General features: G+C 39.7%; 1 protein-coding gene across 11 annotated transcripts in view; it reads left to right on the top strand.

Annotated features, from left to right (window-relative positions):
- Nucleotides 1–3212, top strand: part of TUNAR (transmembrane neural differentiation associated intracellular calcium regulator) — a 159986-nt gene extending 156774 nt beyond the window's left edge. For all 11 annotated transcript variants that reach the window (XM_072038319.1, XM_072038326.1, XM_072038321.1 and 8 more), the window contains one exon: nucleotides 2675–3212. In XM_072038319.1, the coding sequence (XP_071894420.1) occupies nucleotides 2675–2860 (186 nt within the window). In that variant the 3' untranslated portion in view covers nucleotides 2861–3212. The remainder of the gene's footprint in view (nucleotides 1–2674) is intronic.
- Nucleotides 3213–23821: the final 20609 nt, after the last annotated feature.

The raw sequence follows: 23821 nt of genomic DNA, 5'->3' as shown, positions 1-23821 counted from the left end.
TGATATGATTTTACTTTTGTGAATTATTCAGCTACTTTTTAGATCTATGTTAATTTTACAGTCTATGGTGTCCTGCAGGAAAGAGTTTTACACTGTAATTGTGTGATGCAAACTTTGAATGTATCAGGAAAAGACTTGGGATGTTAATAGTAGGGGTTAAGATGTCCTTAAGCTGCCTCTGCTCACTTTAATCCAAGAAACAGGATCACTGAGCACGTGTGGTGCAGAGATGCTGTGCCCAAGATGAGTGAGTTGGTGGGTGCAGTGTGTGTGCAAATCTGCTCCAGCTGAGGTTCTAGACATTGATGTGAGTGGGAAACTCTGCCCAAACAATTTACGCAGAGAGACCCATGCTTTAATCAATGCTTCTTCTCTGGCCTTTTTCAGAGCCAGAAGGGCTCGACCCACAAAATTCTTGGGGTTTTGTTTCTGTGGGATCCAGAAATGCTGAATCAAGAGTGCTCAGCTCTGAGGGAATGAGCCTGCAGAGATTTCAGATGCAACCTTTGCACCCTCCCCTCAAATCTTTGTGTTCCAGGCCTGGGATTTTATCTGACTGTATTTGTGGTTCCACTCGATTTTTCAAATGAACAGTGAAGTACAGACATTAAGCCAGAGGGACAACCTCTCAGTTACTGAAGGGGAAGAGAACACGATATCCAAATGACTCACAGCTTTGTGGGTGAAGCAAGAGCTGCGTGTCACAGCGTGGGATGTGGGCTTGTGGTCCGATGCTATGTAGAAGGCAAATACGCCAAAGCCTTTCTGCTGCTGGAAGAGGTCCTTCAGGAGGAGTTGCTGGTGACAGTGTCTAGAGGAAACTGGGGACCTGAAAGTTTCAGAGGGATGGAAGGGATCCAGGAGCCAGTGTGCTCTGGGAGATGCCCAGTGCCTCTGAAGTGTTGATCTCCTGGGACAGGTTACCAGAGGACCTCCTGGATTACCATGCTCTGATTGATGCAGCATCCCTCTCCTCATTGCCCCCTGCTCCCGTTGACTTGTGTTTGCCATGAATACCCTCAGGTCACCATCTGATTCCTTGTTTTCTGCTGAATCCCTTGGTGACAACAAGGCAAGCACATAAATGCTAATGCAAGCATAAGAGTAAAGGCTGTTGGCACCTCCTGCTTCTGCCTTACTCCCTGCTAATCACCTGTACATCACTTGTACCTGCTGGAGCTGCACCACAAAGCCCTTCGTAGAGTGGTGCTAGCAGTTGCTGTCTTATATAAGAACATCTTGCAGATGTAAAAAATACAGATTGTTTCGTCTAGACCCTTTCTTCTTCCTCCCAGTCTCTCTGATGGAAGATTTCCTCCCCTCTTCCAGTCCTTTCTTTTGGTGTTCCAGTTGCTGTGCCATGGCTGTGTGGCCCAGGACCTCAATGGAGCTGCAGGTCTAGGCTGCCCCTTGGGAATCCTGCTGGGGGACGTGTGCCTCAGCAGGTGGTGGCCTCCCCTCACTGTGCATCCAAGCTGCTGGGGTCTGGTATGTTTGCTCCATGAGTTAGGAGTAAATTCCTCATGAGGGAGAAATTTGGGAAGTGCCTGTCCTTCCTTTCTTCTCCAACCAACCCTTCCTGTGAGCAGCAACAGTTCGGGGGGCATTTTTTGCTAACTCCTGCCATGATTTCCAGCAGCAGGAAGGTCACAGGACACAGTGGGCAGCTGGGGAGACAACAGCAGGGCACAGCCTGAACCCAGCTCCTGGCAGATCAGTTTGCTGTGGGAAACCAGCCAGTCTTTTCCAGTTTTCTGGGGCAGTCTGTTTTGCCTGTTTTGTCCAATTTTATAGCATGAGATGAAGGTAGGCATGGATAAATAGAACTTATCCTTTTCTAATTTGAACAATCAAATGTTTACCCAGGTCTCAGCACCTGGCTGGAACACCAAGGGAGCTCTAGCAGTGCCTGGAGACAGGGCTGGTCCCAGACTGGTAGGATTTTCTGTCTTAAGCAGTTCAGATGCTGGAGCTGCTGCTTAGGAAATGGCTGAATCCTCCCTGCAGGCAGATCAATACCTCAGCTCACTGCACTGCAAGGAACTTTTCATTGTACATTAAGAATGAGGAAAAGAAAAGCCAAGATGGATGTTATTCTGTTTTTGCTTTTGTTTTGAATTATTTAGTGGGAAGTCACTGCTGTCTTCCCTCTTGTCAGGAAACAAAATGTCTTTGTCTTTGGTTGTTTTTCTTGTTAAAAAGGAATGAGGGCTTCCCAGATTTATTTATTTTTTTTCTCTCACCGACTCACTCCCTGGTACTGAAATGTAAATCTAGGCTCTCTGCAAGTTTCCAAGATTGTCTTCTGCAGTCCTAATGCAGACCAAGACCCCCCTAATATTGGAGGGAATCACACCTCAGTGGTACATTTCTAACCAGCTTATAACAACAGTGCAGACAATTTATATGTGCTAGAAATGGTGGCTGGCACATAAACAGAGGTGTTACAGAGAGTTACAAGAAATCTTCAGGCTAGCTGAACTATAATTTTAATTAAGCAATTACTAAATAGCTAATAAAAATGTTAAACATTTTAAAAGTGAATTCTTAATGTAAATTAAATTATTAGTATAAAGTATTTAGGGGCATAAATTCTACAGTTGGTTCCACTGTTAATATGAGCTTGGAAAATCAACCTAATGATCTGTTTTGATATTTTTCTTCCTAATTCTAGATTATCCTGAAGGGGAGGATAAAGAAACTGACCACCAAGATGGTAATCACTAGTGGAAATGAAGAAGATAAAGGCAGTCAAGAAAAGGAAAGCAAAGAAGAAACCATCTTGGCAATGCTTGGAATTATTGGGACAATTCTGAACCTCATTGTGATCATTTTTGTGTACATTTACACAACGTTGTAAACTAGCAGGCATGCAAATAGAACAGATAAAATGGCCATTAAGAGTGATGACAAACATTGCTGACTATTGACAAGTTCTTTAATCAGAATTGACTCTGTATTATATTAACACATCATAAAAGCACTGCCTGCAGGCAGTGAAGGCTGAAGCACAATTAATTTAGCAAGACTTCTTCACACAGTAACAAGCTAAACTCTTCTGTCCTACCCTCTTCCTTTCGCTTTGGTTTTCAGTTTTGGGGAAAAAATGACTGCAATTATGTAAGTTGTAGCTTTGAAGAAATCCACTGGGGTTATGTTGTTTTAACACAATTAAAAAAAAAAAAAAAAAAAAAAAAAAGAAAGAAAATAAACTGTACACAATATCAATTAAAAATGTATACTGTATACCTGCAAGGATTGAACTCAAAGATAGCTACATAGCACACATCACATGTCCATTAGGTCAAATTATTTTTTCTCTTGGTTTTTCCTTTTACTTACATTGAATCTGACAAGCTTTTTGTTTAGAATGAACATATGGTGCAATCATGAAAAAAAAAAAAAAAAAAAAAAAACAATTCTATTGAGCAAGATCTGCCTAAAACTGATAAAATGTTGGGAGAAATACAGTATGTGGTTATTTTTCCTTTCTCATTTGCTTAACATCTGTGTCTGTTCATACCAATGTTTATAAATATATATTTTTAATAAATGTGCTATATTTTTAGCATGAACCAAACATTTGGAGACACTTGTATTCATGCAGCTAGATTTTGTTTGATGAAGTGCCCTTTTTGACAATGGATGTTGTTCTTCTCAGCAATTATATAGCAGTCTTGTTTGCAGCCCTCTCACTGTAGTCTGCAGCAAGCTCACATCATGCTCATATGCATGACTTGAAGTTGGAATGTCAGCTGAAAAGCATTGCTGCTTAATACGGGAAATAGCAAAACATCGTAAGGTGACCTTTGGAGACTGGTTGCAGAAAGAAGGCTCTATTTATAGTTTAAAACAAAAAGCGAATGAAAGGAATTTTGAGCCATCTCTCAGGATACTACAAAATTCACAGAATTTACAGCTTTCAGAATCTGTCACACTCTCTAAGGGCTTATAGTGAGAGAAGCAAACAAAGATTTATATTGTTGAAAAGAGAAATGTAAAGAGCTGGTAGAGAGGGGCTTATGAGAAATCTAGGCTGTAAATACAGAGTACATTTTAAATGTGAGGTTGATTAACCCTTCACACTTATCTGACTTACGCTTTAACTGAGGTTGGTGAAGTGAAATTCTCTGACTTGTGTTTTTGGCAGGAATGTACAATAGATGGTCACCATTTTGCTTCAGAGTTCTGTACCTGTAAGTGTATGAAGCATTAAAAATGAGAGACCTCAATTTTGCCTCAAGCTGCCTAAGTAGTTGCCCGTTAACTCTGACATATCTTCTGGAAAAAAAAAAAAAAAAAAAAAATTCAATTACTTGTTTGCTGAGTTGTGGCTTGAATAGTACCCTCAGATGAACAAAGGAGATTGCTGTTGAAGTCAACCGGAGCTGTAGAAAGTCTCACCCTAAAGTCTCAGTAATTTCAGTGATAAGTCATGTGCCTCTGGAACCAGGAATGAGCCTCTTACTGGTCTCCAGGTGGCTAGGACCAGTCTCAGAAGTACAGAAGTTCACTTAAAATATAATAAGAGCAAGCCTGGGAAACCCTCAGGGAGACCTCTCATAAAAGAGGTATGTAGTCTCTTGTGGTATCACAGTCAATAATAAAACCATTAGGAGGGAAAAGGTCAGTGAATAAATTAAAATGAAATCCAATATGAAAACTGAAGGAAAACAGAGCAAAAATAATCTTATACTTATGAAAATATGACAGGGTGACAGAGGAGAGAAAAAGTGCAGAGTTTTGAACAAACACAGAACTGTGCAGAAAGAGGGAGCCAAGCATGCCAGGGTGGTTGGAGAAACATTTGTTGTGTCTGAGCACTGCTGGTAGAGCCACAGGTCTTGGGAAGAGTAAGAAACATTAGTGGTACAGTTCAGTGGAGCAGAATGAGAGCAGAATGAGGCTGATCATGCTTTTTTTTTTTTTTTTTTTTTTTTTGGTTTTGGTAGTTCTTGACAATTAGAAAACTCTTCTTTTTGTTTATCCTGACTGAAATGTAAATGGCTAAAACATCTTTGCCTCCATCCTGTAGCAATAGCATTGTCACCAAGTCCCAGAGCACACCTGCATATTCTGCAGGCATCTGGGCATGCTCCTCTGCAGATGTTTCTCTCAAGCATCTCCTCCTCCTTTTCCAGCAAACACCAAAGCAATCTGTTTGAGGCTTATACCCATCTTCTAGGGGGGAAGCTTGGGAAAGGGCAGAGCCAGGGCTGAGAGATGAGCTCTGATGCCTGCTATTTCTTTGCCTGTCTGCCTCAAGTGATAATACCTATCATCTTCTTGTGGGCATGAAGGCATTTAATGAATGAATGTTCACTAAGTACTTCTTTTAATATTGTAAATAAAACTCTACATTGTAAAACAACACATAACACCCCCCAAACTCCAAGTAGAAACTTCTGCTGTTCATTGCCTTGTGCGCCTTCAGACATGGACCAGCATTTTCGCTAAGGCAGACATGGCAAATAGCCTAAACATGCTTAAGCTGAACTGGTAGACTTAAAACCCTAAGGAAACTATGTTTATCCTTCCTTTCATAAGACCAGTTAGAGGAAGAGTTTCCTGCTGTGGATGTGCTGTACTTTGCCTTAGAGTAAAGGATCCTCTTTGCCTTAGCATCCACAGCACAAGCAGGTGTCTGCCACCTTTCACCAGCAGTGTGCTGCATGCCTGGCCACAGTGCTTTTATTGCACACTGCAATAGGAAGAAAGCTTTATCCCATACCATAAAATGTTCAGCACTTAATATTTTAATTTTACAGGTTTCTGTTCACAGATAGTTCTAGAAATATCCTGGGGCAAGTACTTTTTAAGTAGATTCATTAGGTATTCATTTAAATAAAAATGAAGAGTTTCCTTTGAGGGCAATTTCTTTGCCTTTTATTTAGTATTCATGAACACTGATATGGGAAAAGTATGCTTTCAAGAATGACTGTGGAAGGAAAATATTTTATACAAGAACCTGAACAAGTGTCTACCCAGGCAGACGCACACAGGCCTGATTTCGGCTGGATGCCAGCTGGAGCCAAATTACCCTAATGCTTTTTTATATGAGTAGTTGTCAGCATGCACCTGTAAGAAATATTCAACTAGGTAACGCATATATCATGGATTCCTTATAGTCAGTAACTGCAGTATAAATAGTTGAATAAAACTTCTCATTACAAGTGCTGAATGGTATAGCTGCTTTGGCAAGGAAAAAGCTGATAGTCTCATTCCTGGCTTGACTTGTAGGTGATGCAAATAGTTTCCAAAGTATTTTTTTATATATATAAAATATTATTATATTAGTGACAGTAACCTTCATGTTTCAATTTCAGTAGAAGAAAATGAATATCCAATATCTTAATAAAATATGAAAACAACATCTTTAGCTTTTGTAAACTGAGGATATTCTTGCATTTTAAATATGTCTTACTTAGTTTGATGGTTTGAATTACGGGAATGAAAAATGTTTTCCTGAGGTAAAATGAAGGTGTCATTCTCCCTGCTAGTGTCTGGTGCAGCATTAGCACAGCATGGTGGGTACAGAAGAATTCTGAGGAGGAAGAAAACTGTTTAAAGGCCATAATGAATACAGCACAGTGAGGAGAAGGAAGAAAGATAGGCTACTGCTCTCATCTCTGGTTCCTGTAGCTGCTACTAAAAAAATCATAATCTCAGGAATCAGGTGTTCCATGTGGGAATATATCTTCCCAAATGGTAGGGCACCTTTTACCCCTTCCCCATGCAGCATGTGGCTGCTTGCAGGTGGGGAAGGGATTTCCACGGGCTGGGAGCCTTTTGGGGGTTCTGGAATCTGCTGGTTTGGTTTATTGTGTATAGGAGTCTAGTGTGGGGCAAAGTTTTATTATTTTAAGGATAATCAGTAATCTTCTTCATTTTATTTTCTGATAATCTAGGGGATCCTTGGTTAAGGATGAATTTCTCTACACAGCTCTCTTCTGTTCCACAGGTAAAATTTTGATTCTGTAGACATCTAAATACTAAAAAAGGTACAGTCACGTCTTTACAAAACTTCAGTATGAAGCATTGTTAAAGTCCTTATATTTCCACTTAATCCATATCTTGGAGTTTATTATGAATACCCCAAGGTCTCATCCATGAATGTCAGAACGTGTCATCATTCCTAAGTGAGAAGTTGACATTTCAGAACACATTGTGGGATATGCAAAGAATTTGATCCATAGCAGGGGATGGGGATAAAAATAAATAATAAAAATAAATAAAAATAAAAATCCAGGGAAGCAGTGCTGCAGAATTTACTAATTAAATGTCTTGAAGTTTGGTTGGAATGCTTACTTTCTAGATAGCCAGTGTTTCAGAGGGAAAAAATATATTTTTTTCTTTCTTGGAAAGTTTTTGGAAGAAGTATATGTAAGTGAGAGAAAAAAACTCAGTAAAAAAGGTTTCAGCAGCAATTTCCAGCAGCAGCCTTCCAAAGCAAACACTGACCAGACCTCCAAGTGCCTCTGGATTGCTTCCCAAGAGTAGTTTTTGGCAGCCCAGGAGCACGCCGCACATAGATGTAAGCACCTCTTGTGTACAGAAAGGATTTGCCTTCTTTGGAGCAGCATGCTCATGTTTACAAAGATTTATAAGGATGTAAGGAACTGTATGAAGTCAACAAAAACAAATACTGTTCACCTTGAATTGCAGTAGATGCCCTGCACTGCTTCCACAAGCATTTTGGAGGCTCTTCCCAGAGGCTTTTATAAACTGACTGTAGATTTCCTTCTCTACCAACGATCTGAGAGAAATAAAACCCACACAGCACAGAACCCACACACCAGGCTTAAGACCTGTGTGCATCCATATACATTTATCTACATGCAAACCATCTGGTATCCAATAAGGCTCTCCTTGTCTTAAGCATTAGGTTTGCTTATTTCCATTTCACCTGGGGGCTCAGATGGTGAAGGGCAATTTGTAGGGCTGAAAGCACCCAACTGTTTCCAAGGAGGAAACTTTACATAATGTTGCTGTTAACTTGAAAGGTACCTATTCATCCTGAAATATGCTTGTGTGTTGCCATGCTCAGAGCACACAGTCCTCCATGGGCAGTACCTATCTGACAGATTGTACATCATGGCACAAGGCTTGGGTTTGGGCTGTAGCTGGCCACCGCGGCAGGGTTTTATACAAAAGCTTGGATCCCAAGTCAATCTCTGTAGCATGACAGAAGCTCCTGCCTTGTTCACTGAAGGTACTTAGCTGCATTCACAACACTGGGATCTCTTCATCTACGACCAGTACAAATTTAGGCTCTATATGCACCACTCCTGGCTCTCTTTTTGGAAGTAACAGACTTCCTTTCTCATGTCTGAGGAAATCACATTTGGGTATCCCTAATCTCATAGAATAGGGAGCAAAGTCCCTCCTGCAAGGCAGAGATAGCAGCATACTTTTCACGCTGACAACATTCATGCTCGCCTGGAGTGGTAATGGAGGCCCTTGTCCCTCCCATCATCCTACATTAGTGAAATACAAGGGCAAATGCAAGTATATTGCCTGTTTTCTGGATTCTCTGCAAGCTCAGTCATCAGCTACACTCAGGCAGAATTGTTTTATGATGCTGAGACTCTGAAATACTCACATGCCTCCAGGAGCCAGCTCCTAAGGAATAGATAAAAAGCCCTGAGATCTTAATCTGGCCCTGATACCATGAAGGTCTCACCATGACAAAAGCATCAGTCAGTGTCAATCTCTGGCAGCAAAATGTTAATAGACTAGCCCTAGCAAGGGACACCAGATGGGAGATTCCATGAGCCAGAGTTTGTGCAGAGGAGACGGGCTGCTTTCCACAGGTACTTACTTTCTTGGAGCAATGGTGTTACCATGGATTGATATTGGTGGTGAGCTATTGTAATAAAATGATTGTGTAGCAGGGGAATGATTTCTCTATTTTTATTTCCTGCAAAGAGTGGGAAAAGCTTTATAAATAATTCTGGCTTTGTCAATTTAAGATATGAATTAAAAATTACTATATATGTTTTCAAATTTTTAATGTGCTGCCTTTTTTCCCCTATTGAGTAATTCAATTCTAGTTCTGCAGATACTATTTTTATTTCTATAATAAAGATGTCTAATGTTAAAATGTTGGTATTGAATGCAAAAGGAAAGAATGAAGACAACATTGTGAATGTTTTATCAATTTGTTATCATGGACAGAAAATGTAGTGTGTTTTTTTTTGTTTGTTTGTTTGTTTTTTGGTTTGTTTGTTTTGTCCATCCAGTTCATATTAGTAGCAGTATATTTATACTAATTTCATACCATTATTTCTGGAACCTAAAGAAATTGTGTGGGACAAAGATTCATCATTTAGAGCTTTGCATTTTTGAACAGCTGTCAGCAAACAGAGAAGCATATGAAATGTTTACATTAAGGTAAAAGAAAACAATGCTATACACATGTATTTTTTAACAGTTTCCAACTCAGAAGTGAGCTCATACAACTATCATTCTTACACCCCTGCTGACACTGTGTAATACATAGTAGGGCATAATTTAGATGCTTACTCTGCTAACACTTACACATGTGCATAACTCAGCCTAAAGGGTTTAATTTCTTTACAGTCAATATGCATATGTATTTACAGTTTCGGGGTACTGGCTGGCATTTAGCTGACAATTTAGCTATAGCAGCAATGCAACTAATCAGACAGGGAAAAATATGAATTTTCCTATACAATGATCTCATTGCCTCATTGACTTTATTTTCAACTGATCTGTTTGAGACTGTATGATTGATGAAAGTGATGTTATACCCTATCTAATATAACCAATGAAGGAATCAAGGCAATGGAGGAACATTCAATCTACACCTCCCATCAGAAACTAGGCATCTAAATTCACTAAACTGCTTTGAAAAATTTCAGTGCTGAATGTTTTGCATTTTCCTTTACATGATTCATCATCAGTCAACAAACTAACTCATTAGTGGGTTTATATTTCGATTTGATTATATACTAATGTTTACGTACAGTTTCACTGAACTGTGCAAACACTAGCAAAATGGATTTTGCATCCTTTGATGCTTTTTGTTTTATAAACCTATTGTTAGTAAATATTGATCTCCTGTTTTAAAGATCAAGAAGAGAAATGTAATTACACCCTTAGAGCCACATACAATTCTTAAAACCTTACTACAAGTTTAGGTAGAAAGTGTGTGTCCTTTTACACCAAACAGGCATCTTATTTCTTGAGCCTGTTCTTATGGTCAGTCCCAAGTGACTCCAGTACTATTCTGAGTATAGCAGACCTACAAAACTAAGTTCTTTTGATTTTAGAAAAAAAAAAAAAGGTTGACTAATCAAACTCCTTGAAGCAGTGCATCACTTGGTCTTTGTAATGTTACAGAGCAAGCCAAAAAATCTGATGACCATAGAGGGTGCTCAGTTCCCATCTGACCTTCCCCGGTGTGGCAGCAGCTTTCGGTGCAGCTTGGCAGACCTCATGCCTGGTGCCCTTCAGAACCGAAGAAAGTAAATAATAGCTGTGCAACTAACTTTCTAAATTTTGAAATATCAGCAGTGTTAACATGCCTGCTTCCACTGGTGCAAACACGTAAAATATCAGAGCTATTGGTGCGACTAAGGCCAAACACTGGCATGACTCAACACAGAACTCCAGCTGTTGTGTTTGGACAACACCCAACTTGGAGCTTTGACCTCCAGTCACTGGAGATGCTGAGAAAACATTATTTGGACCCATTGTGTATTTGTTATTTTTTGACATGCTTTTAGACCTGAGCTGAAGCAAAACCCTCAGAAATTCTGAGATTTTTGATAGAATGGAATTTAGAAACAATTAGTTGTTGCAATGTAGTTTTATTTGTTTAAAATATATTTTGTTGTCTGAATTCCTTTTTTGAAGAGAAAATTAATTTCCAACTGAAAAGTTGTTTTTGATTTAAATGAAAACTCCATTCCAAAATGCTAAAATATTTTTCCCACCTTTTTTCTGAATTAATTTTCATTGACATCAAAATAATTCTGTGGAGAAAAAAAATAATAAATAAAAAAATAGAAGAAAAGGGAGGAAGGGAGGAAGGGAGGAAGGGAGGAAGGAAAGGAGAGAGAGAGGGAGGAAGAGAAGAGAAGAGGAGAAGAGAAGAGAAGAGAAGAGAAGAGAAGAGAAGAGAAGAGAAGAGAAGAGAAGAGAAGAGAAGAGAAGAGAAGAGAAGAGAAGAGAAGAGAAGAGAAGAGAAGAGAAGAGAAGAGAAGAGAAGAGAAGAGAAGAGAAGAGAAGAGAAGAGAAGAGAAGAGAAGAGAAGAGAAGAGAAGAGAAGAGAAGAGAAGAGAAGAGAAGAGAAGAGAAGAGAAGAGAAGAGAAGAGAAGAGAAGAGAAGAGAAGAGAAGAGAAGAGAAGAGAAGAGAAGAGAAGAGAAGAGAAGAGAAGAGAAGAGAAGAGAAGAGAAGAGAAGAGAAGAGAAGAGAAGAGAAGAGAAGAGAAGAGAAGAGAAGAGAAGAGAAGAGAAGAGAAGAGAAGAGAAGAGAAGAGAAGAGAAGAGAAGAGAAGAGAAGAGAAGAGAAGAGAAGAGAAGAGAAGAGGAGATCTAACAACTTTCTTGTTGAATTATCACCTTTTCACTGAAAACTACTCGTATTACAATGTTCAGAACATCTCTCTCAATCACTGATAGTCCTTGTATGTGTAGCAGAAGTTACCAGATAAGATTCCTAGCGCTCTTTGATTTATTCAGTTTTGTCTTCCCATTTTTCCACTTTCACAAAGACAAAAAGAAAGTACCTCTCAGGGACAGCAACCCCACAACTGTTGTGCCTTCATGCCAGCTTCATGCTGTGCTCCCTGATACAGCTGCCCCCAGATGAGGCACCCCAAGCACAGCGTGTTCCCAGGCAGGCAGAGTCCCCACCAGAGCACTGCTCCACCCTGGGGATACCGTCCCATGAGAAACCATCACTGCTCAGCAACAGGGCTGTGCCTGGCTCATAAAGCTTGCTATATAATTCAGCAGGGCGTTCAGTGGTTAATGCCTTTTTTTTTTTTTTTGGTTTATTTTTGACATGCATAAAACTTTCATAAACTGAGATCACCCCTCACCATATAACTCCTGTGCATCAGACCACTTCTCCCATGAGTTCAGAAGCACTCGAGTAGGTTGGAGAGAGAGAGGCCATGAGATATCTAGTTGCTGTCAACAACTCTGTAGGAAATCTTCAGAGGCACAGATTTCAGCATGTCGGCACACAGCCGCTTCCTCCCCGGACCTGGCTGCCTCATCCCTCATGCTCCTGGGGGCAGTGAGGGGAGCATGCACATTTTTTCCCATCCTAATTGTGTTACATGCTCAAGTGGCTTTGTTGTGGTAAGAGTGACTGTGGCAGAGGCCAGGACATCAAGGGAACACAGCTGCTGTGTCTCTGGGCTTTGAAAGGCTTCTGTTCAGCATCCAAGTCCTGCTGCAGGCAGTGGCCACCTTGTGCTTCCATGGAGCTCATCTATCACCCAGTGGTATCAGAGCTCCCTGTTTCATGGCTGTGGTTTCAGGTTTCAGGTTCCGGGGTATTTTTATGGGTTTTTGTTCCAGGTTATGATTTCAGAGGGAAAAGTTGTCACATCTTTGTTTTTCAGTGTTTTTAAATGTTATGCCGAAAAAGCAAAAATAAAGCAGTGACTACTGTAAAACAGAAAAGTAGTCACTGATTTTTTTAAGCTGTCCCAGATGTCCCCACTCAAACACACCTTTTTAGACAAGTGGCTCTCAGGAGATTTGAAGGACCCTCGTCGGCTCCTGGTACATCCTTCATCCCTAGCAGTCACCACTGACTCAAGTGGACTGAAAAGGTGTTGTCCTGAACAGGATCATGCCTTCTCTTCCAAGGACATTATGTGATGCCACACTCTCTATTTAACTGCACGTGTATTTTCTTGTACATGCTATCTCATTCCTTGGCAGAGTCTGAAAAAGAACCAGGTTTCTGCATCCTTGTGTTACCCCAGAGTTCTGCCACCTCCATTTGGCAGTGTGGGTGTGGAGACCACAATGTAAAGGCCTGAGAATCCAGCTGAGATTTCTAAAATTTGTTTCTACTTGGCTTTAAGTACACAGATCATTTAGGGAGAACATGTGAGCCCAGCCCAGTTTTTAAGAGTCATTTAAACAATTCTTATTGGACATGTGAACATTTACATGGCATGGTATCATAAGAAATATGATAGTAATGTGTTTTACCCACAGTGCCTGGAGTGCTCACAAAACCTTGATGTAAATGCTGGAACACTTCCACCATCTCAAATCACAATGAAATATGAAAAGAATGACCAGAATCAATGAGGCTGGTCATTTAAATTGATTTAGACATTGCTACTTGTACTAAAAATAAAAGGTTCTAATGTAACCAATGGCAAAGGTAGGGTTGCTTTGGTGCCAGAAGTCCTGAAGAGGATCAAAATCTCACATTATTAACATACCACCATTCTGCTTACTTTGAAAAGAGGGGAGCCAGCTAATCATTCTGGATCTGATACATCTGAGCTCCAAAATTCCACAATTCACCATTTTGTTCCAACCTCAAATGTACCAAAGAATCTGAAAACAATGATTCTTGTGCTGAAATTCCACTGCCTGAAACCTAAATAAAGGAAAAAAAAATCAATAAGCATGTGGACTGTTTCTCCATCAGTCTGCGCTGCGTTTGCAGGAGGATGTACTGAAGTGTGGCTAACAGTAAAACAGTCTGACCAGTACATTCAAATATCCTTTCAGATCAGTAGGTTTTTATTTATAGTCCTGATCCCCTGGACAGAAGATGGATATTTTTTCTTTCTACCAGATGGTTTCTTCCTTCTGTGTGTCTTTTTATTCATCAAGTCCTAGATGATAATGTTGTTTTTGATATGTCATTGCAGAGGAGTAGTGTTAAGAAAAGAAATGAAATAGTCCAGATGTAAAAATAAAATGTCAGTTTGTGTCAATCAATTCAGGTTACATGGAGTAAAATGTATAGAACCCTGCAAGCAACTCACACATTTTAGAAACCATAATTTCCTAAGGAGTGGTAGAAGCAGAAGGATGTACAGTGTGTATTGAGGGGCTCTTTGAAAACTACTGTGGAATATTTTTATTATGCAAGAGTTAAATATATTAATTCACTCGAGTGGCTTCCCTTTGGTAAGTAATCGCTTCTTTACATTTATTACAACACATGCAGGGTGGTGCTTCTTAGCTGTCAGTCCAGCCACTACTAAAGCTATGTGACTTGAGCTGAAGGCAGCATCTGGCTCCCAGATCTGAATCCAACCCTGCACTAACGTTCGTATTTCCCTCAAAGAAAGTGTGTGAGCCTGTTAGCTTTCTGGGCTGCCCACAAGCTCAGAAGTAAGAATGTGCTTAAGTGCTTCACTGGCACTGGGCAATATCCTGCAGCTGCCCTAAAGCACTCAGACCAATTTGCTTTGCAGGAAAGTTATTATTCTCTCAAAGAAGTATTTTACTCAAATAGAAGAAGGGAAGAAATGTCACAGGGCACTCATTTCCCTTTCAGTCCCTTTCTTTTCCTTCTTTCTGCAACTCCCTTCTCCTGGCTTGTGACATCAGCCCTGTCAATTCCTTACAAAACATCACTTCTGAATAGACTTGCTTGACATTGCTATATATCTCAGATTTAAACTGAAAACCTCTTCCTTGCCCAGGGCCCTATTTTCTCTGCTGATCCCTTTTCTGCCCCCAATGACACCAGCTGTTGAGCATCGTTTCCCACAGCCAAAACAGCTGCAGGGTGTTTTCTATCACATACCTGGTATGATTGCCCTTTCTAACAGCCCTGCTTCTTCCTTTAGTTACAGTTTACCAGAGATACAACCATAGCTTGCAGTAGCAATGCATTTGCTAACAAGCAGGTTTGTTGGGTTTTTGTCCCCTCCCCCCCCTTTTTTTTTTTCTATTTTGGTTGGGAAGAAAAAAAAATAAAAATGAGGCCTCTAAAGTTTTTGATAAAGCTGCTTAGAAAATGTCAATAACTTTGGTCTACTGTCAGGTGTAATCCAATTCTTCCTGCAGTTTTTATCTTTATTTACAGAGCTAGTGACGGTGATTATGCTGCTTTCATGCTTATAAACTCACAGCTGATTTAATCAAACACTTGCATCATCTGTAATGATGATGCTCACCAATAAACCTGCCCATTGTGGTTCTGCATTTTTAAGATGTTTTTGTCTGTTTGTTTGTTTTATTTTAGGGGATTAGAAAAGCTCTGGAAAACACAAGCACGTCTAGCAAAATATCCTGGTGATCTTATGTGTTCCATCACAGTGGATGTGAACATGCTGGTTGTGAAATCCCTGATCGGGAGCTCCAAACAAAGGTAGTGTGGCTCTCTGAGCGGATTCTCTCCCCTTAACATGAGTAAAAGTAGGCTTCAAAGAAATGTTGAAAAAAAAGCAGGAAAGTATGAGTCATCTGTAAAATGTCAGTTTGCATGCATCTTTCTGCAGCATGTAATTATTTTTTATACACATGTTTAATTAATTTTTCTTTGTATTTCATCTGGGTCTGCATTTGTTTGTCATTCTCTTTGCTGGGTATAGCATCAGGCTGTTAAAATGTCCATAGCTGTTTTAGCAGTGGGAAGCCCTTGAAGCACTCTGTGACAAAATGGCTGCCCTGAAAAGTGTCTCAAGGAGGAGACTGCAGTCTGAAGGGTTTCTGCTGTGAAGATGGTATGTCCAATAACACAGATCCCTCCTGTGTTCATAACCAAAGCTCCTCACTGGGACAAATATGGAGCTTTGTTAGCTGCCTTGCTGGGCCTGCTACTCCAATAGCCACATCAACAGTGGGAGCCCCTGTCCCCACCACCCTGGGAGCAGGAGCACCCCTTGTACAAACACAGAAAAATGGTCCCAGAGCAGGAGGGTTGGGATTTTGGTTTGCAGCTGGGGGTTACTGGAGGTAGCTGAGTGAGCAAGGACAATTCCCCTGCTCCTCCGTGTTCCTTCATCTCAACAGGGGTAAATCTTTGAGCTGTCTGGGTTAGGAGGAAAGCAAATTATTTTGGCTTGAAGAAGAAATAATTGATAGTTTACCCTTGTCATCAGGGAAAAAAAAAAAAAAAAAAAAAAAAAAAAAAAAAAAAAAAAAAAAAAAAAAGTTGTGTCTTAGACAAGGCTTTAGATATTTTTTTTCCTTTTCTTTCCCATTACCAAAGAGACAAGGACTCTGACTCCTCTGGAAAGGTAAGTTGTTAAACTGTACCCTGAAGATATAGTTTGCTCATGAAGGGTAAAAGCAGCCCATGGCTCCCCAGTGTAGTAGAGCCTGAGACATGCAGGAGAGAAAAAAAATTCCTTCGCTAAATCACAGCATTACTTTCAGCTATGAAAGAACTTATTGCTGTTGCAGATGAGCTGAAGTCATGAAAATCTGTGGCTTTTTCTCATCTAAATAAGCATGTGCCATTGGGGTCTCCTATGGCTGCAGCCCCATGAGCACATGGTGGCTGGCATACTGGGAGGGAGTCTGATCTGCCCACTGAAGCCAAGAACATGAGGGCATCTCTGGCCAAGCATGTAAAACACCTGCTAGTGACCACTCACGGTTAACTGGTATCTTTAGTTACGTTTTCTGCCTGCCATCTGCGATAAGAGATTCATTTACTGAATCCTGGCATCTGATTTAACTCTTTTAAGAGTTTGATTCTTAAATAGCTTAATCCAGTGGCATTAAACTAGTAACAAAACTGATAAAAATATTCTGATTAAGTAATATCAGTTTTCTGTAAGATGCTTAAAAAGTATTGAGAATGCCTCTCTTTACACTCAGTTCTAAATTGAAAATTACCCACTTCAGCCTATCAGGTTCTCAAGGAATGAAACTGGTTTCAGCAGGATAAAAATCTTGTCTGTCATTTATTTCTGCATTTTCCCAGCATGTTTTATGAGCACAGGATGTTAACTGCTGGACAGTTACCCCTTGCCTTCTCTGCCTTCTCCACAACCCCATTTCAAAGTTTTCTTTGCTACTCTCCACCGTTGTTTGCTGGCTGATATAACCTTTCCTTTACAAGAAATGTAGAATTCTGCCTTCCTCTTCAGTGGTTTTGCTATTTGGTGTGCATTTGACTTGGACACAACCTACGTGTTTTGGGGCATATAATTCATTCTTGTACAGTTTCATTTTCTAAAATATTTGGCTTATTAAGGAGATATTGTGCCTATCTTTACTCAGGATGTTTTTTCTCTCCGTTCTCTATTGTTGTGTGGTAACAGGAGTCTGACCCTTTATGCGTGAAGTCCTTTCTAGTATTCCACTTGTTCTAGATTTTAAAAAGCCATAAATAATACTTCCTCATTCTAAGAGTGAAAATGCATTGGAAAAAATCATGTTTCCTGTCCTTTGACAAGGTGGAAGAAGCACAGTCGTTATCTCACTTGAGTATCCCTGTACTTACAGCTACGGAGTTCAGTTTGAGGTGCTGCATCACTGCTAACAGAGCAATTTATATTCCTTTCATAGTGACTTCAGCTGGCCCATCTCTACCTATTTGCAGGATGAATGGTGTGCTTGGATCTCTTTTCTTTGAATTTACACAAAGTATCACAAGTAATGACTTCATCTTTCCTGGAAGAAGCCAACAAGCCTCTGGCAACCTGTGGTCTGTGCAGAAAGATCCTTACTCTGGGTTATATGAAAGTAAATCAGGAGTTTCATAACTGCAGGATCCAGACAAGAGAAATTGAAAGCAGTCTTGAACTTACCAAGATACAAAGCAAAAATAAAATCTTATCCTGACTGTAGCCACAAGAGAAATGATCAAATTAGTATCAGAAAGGTTTTCTGATTAGTCAAATGTATTAAGATGTTACTTATGCATCTGTGTTTTTCCATATATACATCTTATCTTTTTAGGAAAAAAAAGAATATATATATATATATATATATATATATATATATATATTTCCCATATTTAACAGTCCTTGATTCCAACTGTCAGTTTCTGAAAGGTGCTTGCACAATGCATGGAGCACCATTGCAATTCAGTAGAGATCAGACACCATTATAGAGCTGAGTTTGACAAACTGGGGGAAAGTTAAGGTCCTGCCATTCCCCACAGAGATAGCTAAAAGCCTTGGTGTAAATTTAGTTATTATATGTAATAGAAACTTCTGAACAATATTTTGCATTTGACTCCATCTTCCATATATTTAACCAAATAGACAGAAATTGTTCCACAGTTCCCAGGATATATTTGACAATGGAGGGAGCCCACACTGTACAGCTAGTGCATGTTTAATGAGGAAAGATCCGTCTGGTCTTTAAGACTTAGCCTCTTTGGTAGTGGTTCTTTTAAATCAGATGAATACACTGGTGGTTTCTCAAAAATGTTATGCTGAGCATTAACAATATGCAAGCCTCAAAAGTGCCAGACAACATTTATTTTCAAGAGACCTGCTGCTGCTTCCTGTGATGGTGCTTCCTATTCCAGTGATGCTGATGGCTCTTCCTGGACAAAAGAAGTATTTGTGAAGCTGAGGGATTTGTCAGGCCAGCTTTATGCTTCCCATTCTTTGTGACTGCTGTCTTCATCGCTGGTTTGAATGTCCTTCATGGAGTCACAGGGAGGAGAGAGAGAGGACATCTCCTAGGTTGGTTGACTGGCTGGTACAGAGCCTGCATTTAAACTGTCCTTCCAGACACAGCCAACATAATTCTCCAGGGGCCCATCAAGAGTATGAAAAGTTAGAAATAATAATTGTGTTTCTCCTTTCTCTGCACCTGTTTTGATTTGGGTGCCTGGGGATCATTTCTGTGAGATGTGAAGGAATGAGCTCCTTAGGCTTACACTCTTCTCCCCAAGCACAGAGGAACAGAGCAAACAAGCAGGATCCATCCCAGCAGAGCTGCTTGCAAAGTAAGGTGCCAGCCAGCTGTAGAGTGCTTTCCCCCATGGCATGAAATATTGTTTGAGGAAGAATCTGTGGAGGATTGCTTGTCATCTGATTGCATTATTTTTCAACTACATGAGCAATAAATATTTAAAGTCTGGTTGTAGGCAATGTAACACTCTGTTAATATGCAGTTCTGAATACAGAAGTGAGAGGCTGTTCTTTTCTTTTAAGAGGAAACAAATACATCTGTTTGGCATAAACTATCCTCCTCTCCATTCTATAAGGAGGAATATGTTGAGGCAACTTTGAATGAATGAAGGTGGAAACTAAAGGGAGAAAAGTATTGCTGCATATTTATTTCTACCTGCTGGCTATCCCCTGTTCTTTTCCATTTGTCAGATTGAAGTGTTAGATCAAAACCCAGGCAGGAAAGACCAAGACTGAGAGAGGGAGCTGAGAAAACTGAAGAGCTTCACTTCTACTTCTGTGATTCTGTGATTCTTCTTTTCTCTCTCTGCTCATCACCACCTTATTCTCTCCCATGGCAGAGAAACAGCAGTCAGAAATGGAGATAGCAGTAAAGGAGTTCCTATGAGGTTTCCTGTCTTCTCTACAGCATCACGTGATCTTCTATGCTGAGTCTTACGTGAATTCTTGCAACTGGTGTATGGAAACTGATACTGACAATTGGTGTGGTCCTGGAGATGTTTGGCCCATAGCTGCAGTGAGAATAACCCATGGAGAAGGTTGAATGATAAGGTTGAAATGCGGTTTAAGTATCATTGAATTTTGACTACAAACAGACTTTCAAGTGCAGAAATAAATCCAGACATCTTCTGGTGTCTTGCGTTATGATTAAACTGGATTTATTGCCTTTGAAAGAACTTTGAAAGGAAAAAATAGTACTTTGACTTTGACCAAATATCTGTTCTCTCAACTGATTTAAATTGAGCAGTGAGAAGTTATGGCAGTGGGGGGAGGATCTCATTCTGCATATTGTCCTCACCAGCTTTTCTGTTTCTTTTCAAAAGAGTTTTCTATATTTTTGAAGTGTTTTTATGAAGTGCTTTCAGTTGAGAAGTAACTTGATTTGACTCATGTGGCTTGTTTCCTCTCTGAGGCATAGTTGGCAAAGATTGTCAAATGTAGAAATAATTAGTAAAATGTGATGGTGTGTACTTCATCTCTCACTCCTGCTGATTCTAAAATCCATTTAGAGAACAAAAACCCTAGTGGTCATCTCAGAATAAGCCATTATCAAATAACTGCTATCTACCAAGAGAAGTTTCCTTTTCAAAAAGCCCTGCTGAGGCATAGTAGAATATTTATTATGTGGCTGGCAGTATCCTTCTGCCTGAGGGATGGACTGCAATTACAGCATGGTAAATATTTCATTAGAACAAAGCAAAACTGCATGGGAAGTAGCCTTCTCTTTATTTAAAACATTTATTAAAATACAATGTTAGAATCTACATGGGAATAATTCTTTCTGCCCAATCTACCAACTAAGCTGCAATTTTAGGTGAGACATTTTGTTATTACAAAACCTTGCATATTAGAGTAATCTATCTTTCCCTCTGAGAAAGATGGACATCTTAAAACGGACAGGTTAAATTTAGTGCACGTTGACGCCCATTATATAATTTTCTCTGCATTCAGGAAGTAAGAGTGGGTGCAAGCAGAGTTTAGTCCCCTTACAAAGTCCTTTCTCTGAGGATAATGGTGTAAAAGTAATTTAAGTGCCAGTCCTAAACAAAAATGAATGTTAAAGTCTTCATACAAGAGGTCATGTCAATACTGCCTAATGATACATGCAAAGAATAATGTTGGAGAACAATGTTCTGTATTAAATACCTTCTGATTTCTGCCTGTTTTTAAGGATGTCCACTTCTCTGGACACTGAAAAAGGACACAAAAACAACCACTTTTTTTAAGCACTTCTCTGTTTACTAAGAGAATTGCTGCAGTAGGGTAAGACATCTAAGACGATATAAGAAGAAGGAGATCCTATTGAACACTAATCTAGCAATAGCTCTTTTTCAGGAGAAGTATCTTTCTACTAGAGGACTAGATTATATAATGTCTGTAACACTCTACTTTATCTGCCAGAGGGCTGCGGTGAGGCTCCAGGTCTGGAGCCAGGTCCTACAGCACTAAAAGCCTTCTTGCCCCTCCTCAAAGGCTTAGAGGCTAAAAGAAAATGATTATCTCCTTGCTGTACCAGTCACAGAGAGTTCAGGTTTTGTTGTTTTGGTTTGGTGTTTTTTGTTTTTTTTTTTTTTTTGTTTGTTTGTTTGTTTTTGTTTTGTTTTGTTGTTTTTTTTTTTTTGTTTTTTTTTTGTAATTGTGTTGTTTTGTTTTCTTTTGTTTTGCTTCTGTTTTCTTTGGTTATTTGAGAGGTGCTGCTTCCAGTTCAGTCTTTCAGGCAACTGAGAGCCTTTCCCATGGTATATTTTCTTTGAGTAGCAGGAGTTTTCTCAATGTCTTTCTCTCTCTAGGCTCCTGGTCATTCCTTCCCTACCAACAACAAGAGCACTAACCACTTTGTTTTGAAGAATTTGTAGGCTAGATGTGCAATTTCAGGGTACAAATCACTATCCCTCCGCTGAGTGCCATGGTCACATAGAGTGGTGAGGCAGACCTCTCTGCTGAGAGGTCCAAGCCAGCCTACCCTCCCTCCTGCATCAGGAGCACAATTTCACTCTTGATCTCTTCCCTAATGCTTTACAAAGTTTCAGAACTACTTGATTAGACCTCTAAATGTACGAAACTTTTTCTCACAGTTAGTGTTACATCAATGCTAACCTTATAGCACACCTTCCTATCAGTACCGGCTGCTGTCTCTGCTGCTCTGTAATGAAATTCTATAGGGAACCACCCACTTGCCACTGGGCTTTGGCATGTCCATGTGAGTGGTCATCAATTCCTTTTAAGTTGTGACCTGAAAAGAAGTAAAATGATATTAGCAAAGAAGAGTGAACCAATAAGATTCCTGGCCTCAGTTACTTAGTCCAGGATATTTCTTTGTCTCATTCACGAGTTTTGTCCTAATATCCTGAGCTCTGATAGGGACTTCTCCAATAATACTGGAAAGCTGACACTACAAAAGTTAACATACAGTGAAACCTGTCCCTAGAGAGCCCTTAGCATTCTTGATATTACATATGTACAAATACTGAAGAGCTGTGTCGTCTTGTTTAAAAACCACGGCTGTTTGTCACCTTGACAAAGAGATCCTTCTGTAAATCTGCTCTGGGGCATAAAATCACCATTCATTGCATATGGCACGAGCTAGCTCCCCAAATGCAGCATCAGCTCCAACATCCAACATGCATTTAGATTAGATGCTTGTTTCCTTTGGGTGGCCTTCAGACTCCGAGGATGTGACTTCAAAGCGTTCTGGCGAGACTCATAAAAATAAGCAAACCTATCTCAAATGAGTCTCCAAAATGTACTCCCAGGACAGTGCTCTCATACAGCATGGCACCAGCCACAGCAAATAGAGACTTAAGCCAACACATTGCCATTGGACTGTGCCCTGTGCCCATCTTTCTACTTAATACTAATACATCTCATGCTCCACATGAAAATAGCTATGCCAGGGTTTGTGTAGAGTCCTGTGCCAGAAGACAAACTGTACAGTTCTGTCTTTCTAATGCTGATTTCTTCCAATAAGATAGCAAAGCAATAAAATCCTACAGAAATACATTAAAACAATATTATTGTATTTAAGAGCAATGACAGATAACTACAGATATGTAATATCAACAACAAAATAACTAAAGTAGTATTATACCTTTAAGTTAGCAAAACATACTAAAGATACAAGAAAGTTTAGGTACTTTACCAAAATGCAGATGGGAAGATGCATTCTTCCCAGAGAGTGCTGTCCTTGTGGGACAATTGGTGTATCTCTGGCAACATCCCTTAATGCTGTCTCTCACAAACTGTATATTTTTCCACTGTGGTGAGGTGCCATGACTAAAACAGAATTTGCATCTGGACACAATGAAGGGCATGTTCTGCACATTCACAAGGGGTAGATCTCATTTTCAGTCTATCTGCTTTCTATCATCAGTATAATAGAGGAGGCCTGGGTTTGTGTTATGCTTGGCGGCAGAGAAGCTGCTGAATAGAAAGATATGTGGATGTTAAGAACCCCAAACACCCCTAACACTCACAGTTTACAGTAATGCTTATTATATGAGTGGTTATTGAAGATATGCATTTGTTGCCCTTTTGTGTTGTGGTACTCTTAAATTTTATAAACTAAAATCTTTCGGGTAAAACAAGGCATGTGAACAGCTGGCTTCTGGGACAGTTCCCTGCTTTGCCTTCTTGATTGTGAATTTCTACATCTTTGTACTTGTCTGGATTTTGTTAGAAATTTTTTTAAATCCAAACTCACGTGAAAGTCATCTGTCAACCAATTACTGGAGGTTATTCAAAGGTTATATTTGAAGTACTCATTTGAGATATAAAGCAAGCATTTAATTCATTGATAATGGCTGCTGGAAAGAGGCTTGAAAATCCTAAAGGAACCATCAGAATAGATTTGAACTTCTGTACTGTGGGAACAGCATTGTGAATTCAAAGAGTGACTTTGACAGAAACAGCATGTAGTTGCACTCATACCTTCTGAAGTATGAAGGACGTGTTTCTGTAATTGACTGAAGTTGCTTTTCACGTGACTGACATGTTGACAGCAATTAATTATCTTAATATGCACTTGGAGTTCTGAGCCTGCACAAAGTGATTAAAGATATTTCTGGAAATTAGGGGATTTGTTTACACTCCTTCCTCTAATTGTTTGCTAAATAATTTACCATCATTGTGTTTCAAATATCTGAGTACTGTAAATAGTACTTAAATAATTTGGATTAACACAGAGGGAAGTAAATGTAAAATGTGTAAGGAGTGTTTAGAATAGCAGAGGAAGGAGTGAGCACCCCTGGGCTTTAGA

This window comes from Anas platyrhynchos, chromosome 5, assembly GCF_047663525.1.
Source record: "Anas platyrhynchos isolate ZD024472 breed Pekin duck chromosome 5, IASCAAS_PekinDuck_T2T, whole genome shotgun sequence".
Taxonomy (NCBI): Eukaryota; Metazoa; Chordata; class Aves; order Anseriformes; family Anatidae; genus Anas; species Anas platyrhynchos.
This window is presented reverse-complemented; position numbering and strand designations above follow the sequence as displayed.